General features: G+C 46.7%; 1 protein-coding gene across 1 annotated transcript in view; it reads right to left on the bottom strand.

The window, feature by feature from the left end:
* LOC142905591 (exosome complex exonuclease RRP44-like) overlaps positions 1-11,673 on the bottom strand; it is a 101,853-nt gene extending 90,180 nt beyond the window's left edge. The window contains exons 1-3 of the mRNA XM_076052216.1: positions 11,666-11,673; positions 4,237-4,509; positions 3,072-3,253 (exon numbers count right to left, since the gene is read on the bottom strand). Of these exons, the coding sequence (XP_075908331.1) occupies positions 3,072-3,253; positions 4,237-4,509; positions 11,666-11,673 (463 nt within the window). The remainder of the gene's footprint in view (positions 1-3,071; positions 3,254-4,236; positions 4,510-11,665) is intronic.
* Between the last annotated feature and the right edge of the window lie 2,659 nt (positions 11,674-14,332).

Here is a 14,332-nt window from a genome sequence, read left to right as displayed (position 1 = left end):
TACACAACCGCTTATTCCTAATCGCGCGACGTAGTTCCATTCATTCAACCGAGTTAAATCCAGTTCAGATCCGCGTTATACAAAAAAATGCGTTCCCTCATACATTCATCATCGCGTTATATCCAATTTGCCAGTTACAGGAGGTATAGGACAACAGACTGCAGCTCAAAATGCTAGCTATACATATATTTTTTCCATCCAAGACTGGAGTTTATATTTTATTCCTGTGTTATAAGGGTATTAAGTTCAGGGGCTAAATGCCAATGGATGGGTCTGATAGCCACGGGAGAGCCTCAGGAGAGAGTTTGTGTCATCTTGCCACCCCCTCCATTGAAGGAGCGCAGACTACAGTGGTGTAAAATGTGGTCCATAGTTTGGGTTGCATGGCCACAATCGTACAGGAGCTTGTTTTTAATGCACTGCTATGTATCTGTATGAGTCTCTATGAATCTCTAGGAATCATAATGGGTCTCTCTGTATCTCCTATGTATCTCTGTGTCTCTATGGGTTTACTATACGGTCCCACAGTTTGGGTTGCATGGCAACAAGCGCTATGCTGTGGCTTGTGTCATTAATTTTCGGCCCGCTGACGTTCCGATGCGGCGAGCGTTTGTTTTTTGTGCACTACTGCTGGCGCAGCAAGCAGCAACAGCAGCATGGTCACAATACAAATCGGTGGTATTCCGAGGTTGCGCGTCGCGCCGCACGGTGAGTACCTCCGGGCGGACGAGGTGCATGCGGATCCGCTGGTGCTGCAGGTTGGACGAATCCAGCGACACGCGCACGCGGTCGAACATGTTCAGCGCGATGCCCTCCACGCACAGTGTGAGGCCCTACACAAAACACAAAGACATCTCTAATGTAGCCTTAACAGACTGTTGGGGCAAGTGCTGTTGGCGAGGAGCACAGATGAAGGCCGGCACAGCACACAAGGGGGTGGTTTGCCAGCGCCATGCCCGGCCGCCTTTGTCTCCCCAGTGGCGATGTTTACACACCGCACCAGGCATTCAATTGAGTTCCGAGTCAACCTAGGGGAGGCCCAGGACCGGTTCAGATAATCATCACTGGTGTTGACCGTGCGAAGGAATCGAACCCAAGTCGCCAGGATTGTAGCACAGAACGCTAACCGCTACACTACCGCTGACTGCTCTCTGCCAAGTGCCCTGCATACAAGTACGGATTGACGTGAACCCAACGTTATTATTCATACAATTACAAGGGTCACTCAGAAAAGCCTCACTGATTCTCAAAACGTTTGCATTCAAGGTCACTGCTACGTTTTTGTAAAAGGAGGCGAACGATTAATATGTGCTCCCCAAATAAGTAATTTGCATGTAATTTGCCAACCTTGGACCATGATGCTGGCACACGAATAACGTTACAGGATCTTTTAACGTCCACTGTTAAAGCGGATAGCCTGTAAATATTTTACGCTTAATACACACCACAGTATTAACCGGAGTGGCCACCGAGTTTGAAACGCAAACCTCCACAACACACAGCGAATGCAATACCGCTTGGGCCACCTCACCGCGAGCTGAAAACCAGGCATGAGAAGCCGATGGCTGCAATGACCAAACCAACCGAGGGATCGTGATGTGCGGGCCAGCCAAGAAATTTTAAAGCCTTATTTGGCCATCATTAAGGAGTAGATGCAACCCCCCTTAGGTTATATGGAGTGTACAATTGCAGTTAAGAACATACCTAAAATATGGCTGCAAATGTTGACCCTTTTGAGCTTCTGGTCCAAATTAGGCTGTGTGCATTATCCACACAGAGTGACAATGTAATGCGGCATACAAGGCATGCTGGAAAGGACCGGATCCACTGATCACAAATGTGCTTTTTGCCATCTAGAGATCACTTTTTGCATCAACTACTATTTCCCTCATTTGTTTTTATTCTACAAGTACTTTTCTGCCCTTCGAGTTTCTCATTGTTTACAGAAAGCATTAGATTTTCTCTATAATTCTTCCGGATCTGAGGGATTTTACTGTATTTTTAATGTGATGTCCTCTCCGAGACAATACGGGCTCAGTCATGGCAGTTATTTCCAAAGCAAATTTAATTGTGACCGTTTTATATTTGAAACGCATTTACATCATTTAATTCAGTTTCAGTTTATTTTGGTATAGCCCTGTGAGCCATCCGGCTCTAATGTATCCACCGGTGTAACTTCCTCTGTAATAGTCCACACTGCCAAATGGCAAAAAAAACGGAGCTTCGTATCTCACTGCGTTCTTCCACCTTAAACCAAGTGTCTGTGTGTCTGATAGAAACCTAATCGTAGAGAGATGGTCAGTGGGCTTGGGTCCCAGTGCATTAAGCCAGTCCTGGGTTTAAATGCAGAATTCAGCCGTTCGGGAAATGCCAATGCCTCCCGGTTAAGTGAACACATGCCCTACCTCCTCGTCGAAGGTAACGTTGAGCTTGAGATCTTTGGAGTCAAAGAAAACCATCCCCTCCAAGCCGTACTTGGGAATGAGCACCACCACGGCGTTCTTGCGCACAAACAGCACGAAGCCCTCTTCGCTCACCACTCCCTTGCTCTTGAAGAACAACTGAGACCACAACAACAACAGCCGTTAATCACCGCTACGTGGCCAAGAGCAGACACACGCGCATCACTTACCAAGCCCATAATTACTTAACAAAATTTAAGGTAATTTTCCGCATCCCCCCGCTAATTTATTCCAGTTGTGCTATTGGCATCATGTCATGGGGATTATTTTGAGTTCAATCGTGAAGGTACAATGTCAATTGTATTGACTATAATCCTCCATCACCTGACAGAGCCAATCAAATAAAGTTGTCACATCATGGGCAAATGTGCCAAGTGACGAGGTTTTTCAGCAAACACAGAAGAATGCTGAAAAGCAATGTCAAGTGTAGCCAACCAGTACAGCCACGGCACCACCACACGTAAGCGTGTGAATAGAAAACAATTGATTCTTACTACACGCACAATACGATGCCTGCTTTCGTGACCTTAAAAAATGGTTTTCAAGAGACGAATGGACGCATTATCAGGTGCCTAAGCACACGCCGTGCAAGCTCCACGTGGCCCACACTTCCGCCTCCCACCTGCGTGTGGAAAGCTACAGACGAGCGTTGGGCGTACTGCGCCATCTTGTGGCGGTAGTTGAGGTTGTTGCAGAGCTGCTGCTGCTTCTGCTTGTCGGTGAGCGCCGGGTACGTGGGGTCGGCGCCCACGCACACGGCCAGCAGCCGGTGCACAATCACATCCGAGTATCTGTAACGGTACAGGGAGACAACAACAACAACAACAATATTCACATTTGTTGTAGCCTCTATTTAATATGAAGATTAAATTTACAGTAGATACAGGCTGCGGTATGGCCACGAGATGCCAACGGAGCAGCGGTATTAATCCACCAAGCACCGCGATTCATTCTGGTGGATCTCAGCGGGTTTGACGATCCACCAGAAAGCTACGCAAACAATGACTCAGATGGATTTAACGCTGTGATAGAATACTGTACTCTGGCCATACCACGTTCTAGCACCATCTGCTGGTGGAAATTATCTTTGTTAATGTATGAATTTAATTCTTTGTTGAGGATTTTTTATTTGTCAACAGATGTAGCACAAATTGCTGCCTGCTCATATCTGTGTTCTTATTTAAGATCCACAACAAAATCGTTAGCGATCCATGGCAGAATTGCATTTCACTTTTGGCCGCCGCTGCAACACGGCAATGGATTCTTGATTCTGCACGTGGAACACTGTCACCCTCCTTGTAGGCGTTGGTGTTCTCCGGATCCTCTAGTTTTTCCCCAACACAAGCCAAACAACCATTTAAGGAATTGGCCAAACTTCCCGTTTATAGGACCTTTTAGAAAAATAACTCAAAATCTGAATCTTTATCCTGGAGAAATCCGATTCGCGATAAAAGCTCGTTTTGACAGATGTCCAGTAGGTATATGATAGGAGTGCTAAGAAGAGGAAAGGTAAACAAATCAGTAAAAGTAAATAATAGAAAAAAGATATACAAGTTGTATGTTAAACTTAATTCGCACCGTACGTAGCCAACCGTGCTAATTGGAGGTGTGCCGTAATCACAAGTTAACATTGCATAAGTACATCAATTAATAAATAAATTCCTAAACTTGGGAAAGGCAGCACAGTCCCAGACCACACCAAGACAACAACATAGTCCCCTCAATAATCGCGAAGGTCGATTTAACGCGTGTGCCTGACGCCAGAGCACGTCACCGTCGAATGGGCGACGTGAAGTGGGTGTAGATGGCGGTGGCGAGCCCGTAGTGGTGGGTGTCGGGCTCCATGCCGGAGCAGAAGTAGATGGCCTGCATCATGCAGCGCGTGGCCAGGATGCGCAGCAGAGTGTTGAGGTATGGTGGCGCTCCCGGCACCGCCGCCCGGTCCAGGGACTCGGCCAACGCCTTAGCCGAGTCCACCTGGATCTCGATGTTCTGCGCAAAAAAATCGGGCACACCGGCGTTTGTGAGGTGACTATCCCGCACGTGGCTTGTAGTTCAGTGCTGGGGAAGCAGCAAGGGTTGTGGTGTATTGGAAAAAAAACGTTATTCAGCGCACTTCCTGTGGGCATTCAGGTTTCCATAACCTGGCTTGCCAGGAGAAGGCAGTACAGCAAGTGGATTAATCTACATCTGGCACAGTGCCTGGCTGCCTTCCAGCGTTGTCTGTGGTTCGTCACACCTTTTGAGTTGTTCTGCCTCTAAGGGCGAGTGGAAACTATACGGCTACATCTCAAGATAAAGGTAAAAGGTGCAGCCCTGCAATTGCTCGCTCAGGCCAATACTGACATCGTTTCAAGACACCTCTGCTTCACAGTAGGGGGTAGCACATTCCCACCCATTTTGAGCATAATGTTCATCACAATAAGTCGACCTGATATTTCAACATTTCATTGCTGGAATTTATCTAAAATTAAATACAGTACTACATTTATCGTGATGGTTTTTTGTTGCTTATTTCTGTGGAGTAGCTGGGAAACGAGCCGAGTCCTTCAACTCCCTACACTTGATAACACAGTATGTTCAATGTGGCTGCTGGATTTTGAAGCCAGGGTCCCAGCTGTAATCTCTGGGTCATAGGGTGACCCAGGTGACCCTTGCAAATGAGACTATTATGTTCTCTTGAGTTCTCACCCGGTTAAACCAAAAGACCTCAAACAAAAATTTGAGCCACCCGACGACCTCTGAATTCCTTGCGAGGAGGATGATATTGAAGGAAGGTTAACAGCAATCTAGAGACAGTAGAACCCCTCTTAAAGACGGTAATTGGTTCCACGAACACGAGCATTAAAGGATTTGGTCATTAAGCGAGTATAGGAAATACGTGTTAAAAGCTTAATTCGTTCCGATAGCATCGAAAGTTTCCCTTGTTCACCCAAAAAACGTACTTTATAATATTTAAACAATGGATATTAATACATAAAGATACTAACATTATAAACACATCATATTAAAATAAACACTGTTAATAAATGCATGAATTCATTTTGATTTAAAACTTTCGTGACTGCAGGGATTCATATTCTTGGTTCTTTCGGTAAATTCACGTAGAAGGGAAACAATAAAATAATAAAAATATACAACAATAAAATTCTCACGACGTTTCGACTGCAACACAAGCAATCATCATCAGGTGTGAAAACCACAACAAGAAAATTTGAAAAAAGTGGCGGTTATTTTAACGTTAGCACCACGGAGAGAGATTTGATAAGCCATTTCGGGTCTTAATTGATTGATCACGCTTAAGGTGGGTGTCAGAACGCATCCATTATTTTTTGTCTCCCCCCTCCTCTTTTCCGAACATAGATGGACTCGTCCATCTGAACAAACTGTCAAATCTCTCTCCGTGGTGCTAACGTTAAAAATAACTGCCACTTTTTCAAATTTTCTTGTTGTGGTTTTCACACCTGATGATGATTGCTTGTGTTGCAGTCGAAACGTCGTGATAATTTTATTGTTTTATATTTATTTTATTGTTTTCCTTTTACGTGGCATTAATTCATATTTACTGTACCTACAAGAGCCCGTCGTTAACAGGGAAATGGTCGGTTAAGCCTACACATTGAGCTCTATGGAGGCCCGTTGTTAAGCGATTAGTTAACAAGGGTGGTCGTTAAAAGTGGTTCTAACTCTACCTTTGATTTCGCCGCCTTCACCAAGATGTCGTAGTTGGAAGGCGGAGGCGCCGGGTGGCGTCGGAGCAGCGCACACTCGGGGAATTCGCCTACGATGCGCTCCGCCACGGAGATGTTGGCGAGCAACATGAACTCCTCCACCATCGAGTTGGTCTCCCTGTGTACACGCACCAGTTTCCGCCACCACAACACATCAACCACAAGGGTCAAGATTCTTTATCTTAGATTATTTTGCTGATAATAAATTTCCCACGTGATAAGCCACTTTGTTCAGCTATCATTTGTGGTCAGGGTTTTACTTGGTAAGATAAAAATAGTTTAGTTTTATTTGTATATTTGTTTAAGTTATTTGTTTACCTTTCCAATACTTTGCAATCCTAACGTGTGCTTGTATTGTTTGTTGTTGTAACGTTGTGACCTGCCCCAACTGGACATCTGTGAAAAAAGAGCTTTATAGCTCATCGGATTCTTCCAGTAGAAATATATATTTTGATTCTGATAGAGAGATCTGTACAACAGTCGGATCGCAGTCATGGGAGGTGTCTTGTTGACGAGACTCACTTGAGTTCCTTGGTCTGCAGGTCGATCGGGTCGTGGGTTTCGCTGTCCATGTGGAATCGGACCTCAGGGGATGCCAGAGTCAATGCCCTACGGGTGGAGAAGGGACATGAGCGATTATCATGTCCAGCCAAAACAACACAGAATCTTAATATAAGACACTTCACAAACTCAGATATTTGAGTTGAACATGCACAGCTCGTTAAGTCAATCCACTGCTGGATGAGGGCCGCCCCCTGTCATACGGGTCGTGGGGTGGTTTTACCGTACTTAACCGTGGTGGTCAGTACACGTTGGCAAAGGTGGGGGAGCACAGACATGGGAGCATTAAGAAGAGTAAAAAATTTATGTCACTGCATTGTCCTCTATTGCCCACAATGTAGCCCCGCAGCAGCCTGTAACACTCCAATCTAGAAGGATGTTATTAACCAGGTAAAACCTTAACTTCTTTATTGTTGCCTTCATTTCCGCATCTCCAGCTTCTTCAGCCTCCCACTCCCAGCCCCACTCACTTCCCCCCCCCCCCCCGGCATTTTGCCGTGCTCGCCCCTTTAATCCCTCTAGCAGCACCCCACTTCCCCTACCCCACACCCCCCATCTCTATCTCTCCCCCCTTGCTCCCCCCCACTCTCTTACCTATATAGCCTCTTGTTACAACAGCCCTTTTTTGCCCACTTCAGCAATTGTTTCTGGCTGTGGTTGTCCCACCTGAAGAAGGATGCTTGTGTTGCGCCCGAAACGTCGTGATTTAATTTAGTTGTTATTTTATTTTATAGTTTTACCTACGTGACTTTACGGAAAAAAAACAGAGTATGAATCCTGTAACACTTGTTTGTGCATGATATTCACCCAAGCCTCATGCATCATAGGGTCAAAAAAGCAACAGGTGCAGCCTTGCAATTGCTTGCTCAAGCCACTGCTGGAAGAAGGGGGCTCCCATAAGAGGCGGCCCCTCTAGGGATACACCCTTTTACAGTCCCTCTCAATGTATTTTAGCCTACTCTTCCACGCTGGCCGGATGTCTTAGAAGACACGGGAGTAACCACACTTTACCGCGCCACAGGCGACCTGCCGATCGACTAAATGCGGTGCACACATTAATACGGCTCATCGCTCCAGTGGCGGTGGAGGGGATGAGGATCTTGACAATGAGTTACCCGTTTTGAATGCGCCTCTGCTTGAGGATCTTGGCCAGGGAGTTGAGGCCACGCAAGCTGCTGGTGACCGGATCCTTCCGCCCAGCGTCGTCCATCATTAGCTGAGCCTCTGCGTACGTCAGAGACGCCTGCGGGGATACGATGAACACACCACGGGTGAACCATGGGGTCCTCGCAATTACACAATGCCCACGCCTGATCCAAGCCCAAGCCAGAACTCAACAGATGTCTACGTGGCTCCCGATGACCACTGAGAGTTACGCTCACCCAAAGAAAGTAAAATTGATATATTTTTTTAATTCTCAAAGCTGGAATTTAACCAAATTTAGTGCAATGTAATTTGGTGGTCTTTCATGCAGTGAGTTTAACACGTAGGCTTTCGTGACCAATATCATCCATAATACAGGTTGTTTGGGTTAGATTGTGTAAATACATAAATGTGTCGTTAAACCCGCCACCACCCGACACAGCCGACTAGTAAGGGTTGTCACATAAACAGAACGTGGCCAATTCGTCACTGGTACAACACACCGGTGTGCTGTACTCGTGACGAATTGGCATGTTCTGTTTACGTGACAACCCTTATTAGTTGGCTGTGTCGGGTGGGGGTGGGTTTAATGACACATTTACATATTTACACGATCTAACCTAAAAAAACAAACCTGTGTTTTGTGCAGTGATTGTTGACTGGACAGAGACCATCAACTCACTACTTTCATGTCCTACCTCGCACCTCCGATTAGCACAGTTGGCTACGTACGGTGCGAAAGAAGTTCAACATACATACTACCACTTGTGAACCCGTTTCATCTCGCTACACTTGTGAACTCAGAGGTGCAAGCTCAACGCTCTGACCTCTCAGCCATCCGGAAACCTCAACTGCACTAACATAGCAAGGCACCGATACAATACACGTGAAAGCAAACGAGAGTTTTACAAAAACTGAACGTCTGTGGGGGGGGGGGGGGGAATCACCTTGGAATTGATGATGCTCTTGGTAAAACGTGTGCTCACAATCTCAGCCTTTGGAGTCATCTCCCATATGCACGAGAACGCCAGCCTGCACGCGCACAGCACATGCACCGTCGCCATTCACCGTCGAGTGGCAGAGTCGTCGACATTGGAGTGGTGCAGGGTGTTCACTCAGGAAAGCCTCGCAAAGTCTCGAGACTCTTTTTCAGGAGGGTCTTGCCAAGTTTTTGGTAGTCGAGTCATTCTTTCAGCAGCGGGATGTTTGGCCAAATACCGGTTTGGGTTGTTACAAATTACTCAACTGGAATATATATATGTAGCAACCATTGTTCGACTGCAAAAGCTTTGCAGTACCCTCCCGAAGTTATGAGATTCAGTGAGGCTTTCCATGGTTAAGGATCATAGTAGTAATAACACGTTTATGTTAGCGATGAGAGGAAACCTGATAACCTGGAGTCAACCCATGCTAAATAGGGGGAGAACATACAAAATCTACATGGAAAGGCAACCAAGTCGGGCATCAATCTTAGGCCATTCTTGCTGTGAGACATGTGTTACCATTGTGCCATCCTGGTTTGGCTGCTTATGTATGTACACATGCTTGTGTGGATCTGTACAATGACACTTAAACAGTGCCACGCATCATGGGATTACATGTGCACCTGGCAACAACGCACGTTAGCTGCTGAGTATGGGTTGCAATGTGCACACTCGCGAGTTCACAGTTGTTGGTGCATCTCACCGGTCGACGTTGGATCTCAAGGAACACAGGTTTGAGCTCAATAACTCTGGCACCATATCAATCCTCTGCAGGCGCACAAACACATAAACGCAACAACTTCTCTGTCAATAAACACAATCTGGCAAATACATATGCACCAACTCAACGAGTGTTTTGCAAGCAAACCCACACATGATTAAGTCACCTGCAGGTAACTGTTCAGCAAGGGGATGTTTTCGCGAATGCCAGTTAAGATTGTATGGGTTTTATTTAGAGGAAATCTGATGAATCCAGAGGAAACCCATTCACTAACAGGGGGGAGAACAAACAAAGCTGCAAGCAAAAAGGCACAAGAGTTGAGTAATCAAACCCAGCGTCTCCTTGCTGCAAGGCACGAGTGTTACCACTGCGCCGATAGCCTGCCGCTCATGATGTCACGGTACATCATATTATAAGAAATCCACAAAAAATCACCTCGTTTAAAACATCATGAGAGATATTTAGCATTGTTGTTGCACATTTTTTAAATTCTAATTCATTTTTAAGTTATCGTTATTCATACGGGAAGTACTGAAAAGCACGCAAAAAAATGTGATGAAAATGTCAAATACAATTACAAAGTTGTGGGGAAACTGGTACCGCGATGATCGTTACATCGTAATATTTTACATCATGTCGTAAAGTTAAGAATGAAAGGATGAAATCGGCGGGTCGTAAAACACTTGATATTGTGGCAAGAAGAAATCCACATCTCACCTTCTCACACAGGTAAACTGTGGTACCACGCAGAGATGCCTCCTCATCCAAGGCATTCCCCGGCCGGATAAAATAGCTCACATCGGCGATGTGTACCCCAACCTAGAACACACATTAACACACCGTCACCACCCTCACATGCATGGATGTGTAATGACAGGGTGATACCTGCGGCCTGTAAGGGTAATGAAGGTTATAGCTGCATTACATAATGCCTTATTATGAAGGGGCGTATCTGGGGTAAAGGTCAACGGCGGAGTCAGTCGAGAAGCTCTGGGAACCATCCCGAAGGGCCTAGAAGGTTCTAGAAAGGGGGCGTGGCCAGAGGTGGAGCTTGGCCACTCCAGGCAGATATAAAGAGCACCGAATCAGAACTTCGGGGCTGTTAGCGTGGGGTCTGGGTCCTGGTTGCGTCGCTACGGTCGTCATCTCTTCGTCTCCGACCACGTGGCTGGTTCTTCTGCAAGAGCAGCTCTGTCTCCACCGCTACGCTCGTCAACCAGCCAGCGTAGCTACACAGGACGCAAATGGGCTGCGTGTTTGTACAGCCTAGGTGTAGCCGCGTTACGAAGTGTATCGCCCTGTGTGCTTTTAATAAATAAGACGCCTTCTACTAGACGTCTGGCGGAAGTTGCTCACTCCACATGCATGCATAACCTCCACCATAGCCACTCCAACCAAAGCACAATAATGTGAAATGAAATGCACACCCATTACTACCTGGTGCATTCATTGTGAACCAGGCATTCGGCCAGTGACGTGGACACTTAGGCCAGTGGGGTCTTAGCCATGGCTTGGCTCAGGCTTGGCTCTCGCGCAACATGCATTGAGATTATTTCTATTATTTTGGCTGCTATAAATGTCCAAATGATGGGCCACTTTGTTGAGCTATTCAGTTGTGGCCAGGTCACTAATCAAAAATAAATCAATACCTCAGTGGGCTTTTCCTGGTAAGATGGGGATGGTTTAGTTGTATTTGTTTGTGTTTGGGTTATTTGTTGATCTTTCTTGTACTTTGCACTACTATTATGTTTTTGTACTGTTTGCTGTTGTAACATTCTTACCCGCCTCTAGTGGACATGTGAAAAATAGCTTTATAGCTCATTGGATTCCTCCAGTATAAATATTCTGATTCTAATTCTCAATAAGCCACATCAAAGCAACGCTTAAAACCCAAGCTGCCTCTAAGCATGGTTACAGCCCTGAGCCTCCGTGTCCCTTGTGCCTCCACGTATATCTCTGCATGCTCCCAGCCACGCTCAGAATTTCCGTGAGCTGAGCCTGAGCCAAGGCACAGCTGAGCCACTCATACTTCTTTGGAGGCAACGGAGCAGATCAAGCCAGAACCAAGCCATGTTGAAATCAGTCCTGACCGGTGTTAGCCATGACTGGAACTAAACCAGCTTGACAGGATGAATGTGCAGTGCACTTATCATTGTGCCACTTAAACTCCCCTTGTAACCTCCGCTAGCATTGACAAAACCATGAAAGGAATAGGCACGAATTACCGCGACCGTGACCACGATTACCACCACCAAATGAATACCTCGGTGTTCCCATTGTCGAGCGGTTTGCAGTGTAGGGCATCGTCGATGTCTGTGCAGCCTGGAGGATCCACACTGCAGATGGACAACGCACGAAGGTCCTCCCTGCCAGCCTGGTCCTTGTACGGGACACACACAGCACCAGGTTCAACAAAACGCTGCCTTACAACAAACAAAACACAGGGTGAGCCATACATGGGTAAACCAACTTCATTCTAATGGCGTTCTATCTTCTCAATAGGCGACTGAATATTCTGAAAGTACAGTCCGTTCTCCTATAACTCTGCGTGTTTTCATATCGTGAATCAGATATAATGCGATGAATGCATTAGGGAACACATTTTTTCATAACATGGATGCGAATTGGATAAAAGGCGATCGAGTGAACAGAACTGCGTTGTGCGAGGCAGAATAAGCGGTTGTACGGTTGCCTCGGTGTAGCATCACACAAGGCGGGATGTTTCTGGATGCTTCTAGATGCTACTCACGTACCCGAAGTCTTTGTTAAGCCTGCGTACGCATCTCACGTGTTATCGCGGACTGTGCTTTACCCTATATTATTTATTATGCGATTTTTCCACAATTCGGTGTTCTTCAGGAACGCAAGTACAGCATTATAGGAAAAAAGTCTGTAGTCCCCTTGCTCCATTCATTTATGTACTGGACCATCTCCACGGCTACTGCAAAGTCCTCCATATCCTGGCTCACCACTTTGATCCGCATCTCTCGAGGCCTGCCTCTCGGGTCTCCGCCCTGGTGCTTCCATAAGTCCATCGCCTTCATTCCTCCGATGTGAATTTCCTCTCTTCTTACGATGATGTGTCCGAGCCATCGACTTTCTTTCAGGTCGACGGCTTTTCTATATACGGTCTGCGGTAAAGGTGTAGAGCCCCGTGGCTTCTCGTTCATGACAGTGCAGCGGAAGGACCTCGACTGGAGGGAGAGCTCCAGAGAGGTCCTCTAGAAGGTATTCTACGCAGGCCAAACATCTTGAAACTATTGCGGTTTGACAGCACGATGATGATGATGGGGGCTGTTTTCGCATTTGTCTATTGTCGGGGGCCTATACGTCGGGGGCCACACGTCATGGGCCACACCAAAGGCCACCCAGGGGCCACCAGTGGCCCGTGGGCCTTGTAATAAAGAACATTGAAGTAAAGGATTCTCACATGCACGACCGAACACACCAACACACCGCAGGCGTAAGAATTGAACTCAATCGATGAATTGACATATCGTCACACGTCTCATGCGTACCTCTGCTGTGATGCTGAACGTGGGAGGGGGCAGGCATGCAAGTACGGCCTGGCTGAAGGGCTGGTGTGGCACGTCGTGCTCCAGCAGCAGCACCTCCGTCTCCGTCTCCTTATCCCCACATTCGCCCAGAGAGCGCACAAAATGGCCCTGCACAAGCACACCGACGATTAGCACGGTTGTCTACGTATGGTACGGAAGAAGTTCAACATGCATATGCACATACGTGGCCAATCGTCACCGGTATCCCTTTTCCACTGGTACATTGGAACCCAGACAGTGCAGATCTCTCGAAGTGTCTGTGGTCACCCACTGGCTTTTTGCCGTGTCGAACCAGAACCAAACCGTAGTATGTTGGCCCCACAAGGCATCCAAATATATCCGGGGGCCGAGCAGGGCCAGGGGCGGGGCTAGCGACACGTTAATTGTGTGACGGCAGTCAGTACACCGCGGGGACGTGGCACCACAGCGTCATCTGCACGTGCCTAGCCTTGTTCAAAGCATTGACCGTCCATGGCATGGATCCGCTTTTGCAGTGGATAAACAACCTGCAGCCTACTAAACCGTGCCAGCCATGGTGTCACTCGGTTGTGCAGTGGCAAATAGGTATGAAAAGCACAACCACAATGCCAACCTTGTACCTAACGTACATTATGTAGAATATTAACCGACATCTGTTTAAACAAAGATACAACCCAAAGAATACATCTTAACAATATATTTAACTTTTCACCAATTTTGTTTCTCATTGTGTTAATGGTATCGCACAAGACAAGCAATCTATACAAACCCTTCGTGGTCAAGGACGACCCACAGGAGCAGACATAACAGAGCTACTTCTAAGATCCATTGAAGTGAAATGCAGTCCAAATTGTAGGGGGGCAGTGCTTTTCCAACCACTCTGCCAATCAAAGTAATGTTCATCACATGGCAGTCAAACGCAGTAGTTTTCTCAGAGATGGAAATCAAACAATCGAAGTGCACGACCAAATTTAATATCGTTTTTGGTGCAGTTATTGGTGACTGGGCTGAGACTATCAACTTACAACACCTTAATAACCTAGGTTGAATCACAGGTGAGTTTGCCATGCTTTCAAACAAAAAAATATCACAGTGGTGCCACTTCATCCACCCTGACTTCCAATTCACCGTGTCACCGTTCGTGTTTTGGGTTCGACGGCTGTATTGCATACAGAGCCGCGTGGCCGCGCGTCAA

The sequence above is a fragment of the Petromyzon marinus genome, chromosome 55 (assembly GCF_048934315.1).
Source record: "Petromyzon marinus isolate PM22_M1 ecotype Great Lakes invasive population chromosome 55, UKy_Petmar_22M1.pri1.0, whole genome shotgun sequence".
NCBI classification, from domain to species: Eukaryota; Metazoa; Chordata; class Hyperoartia; order Petromyzontiformes; family Petromyzontidae; genus Petromyzon; species Petromyzon marinus.
This window is presented reverse-complemented; position numbering and strand designations above follow the sequence as displayed.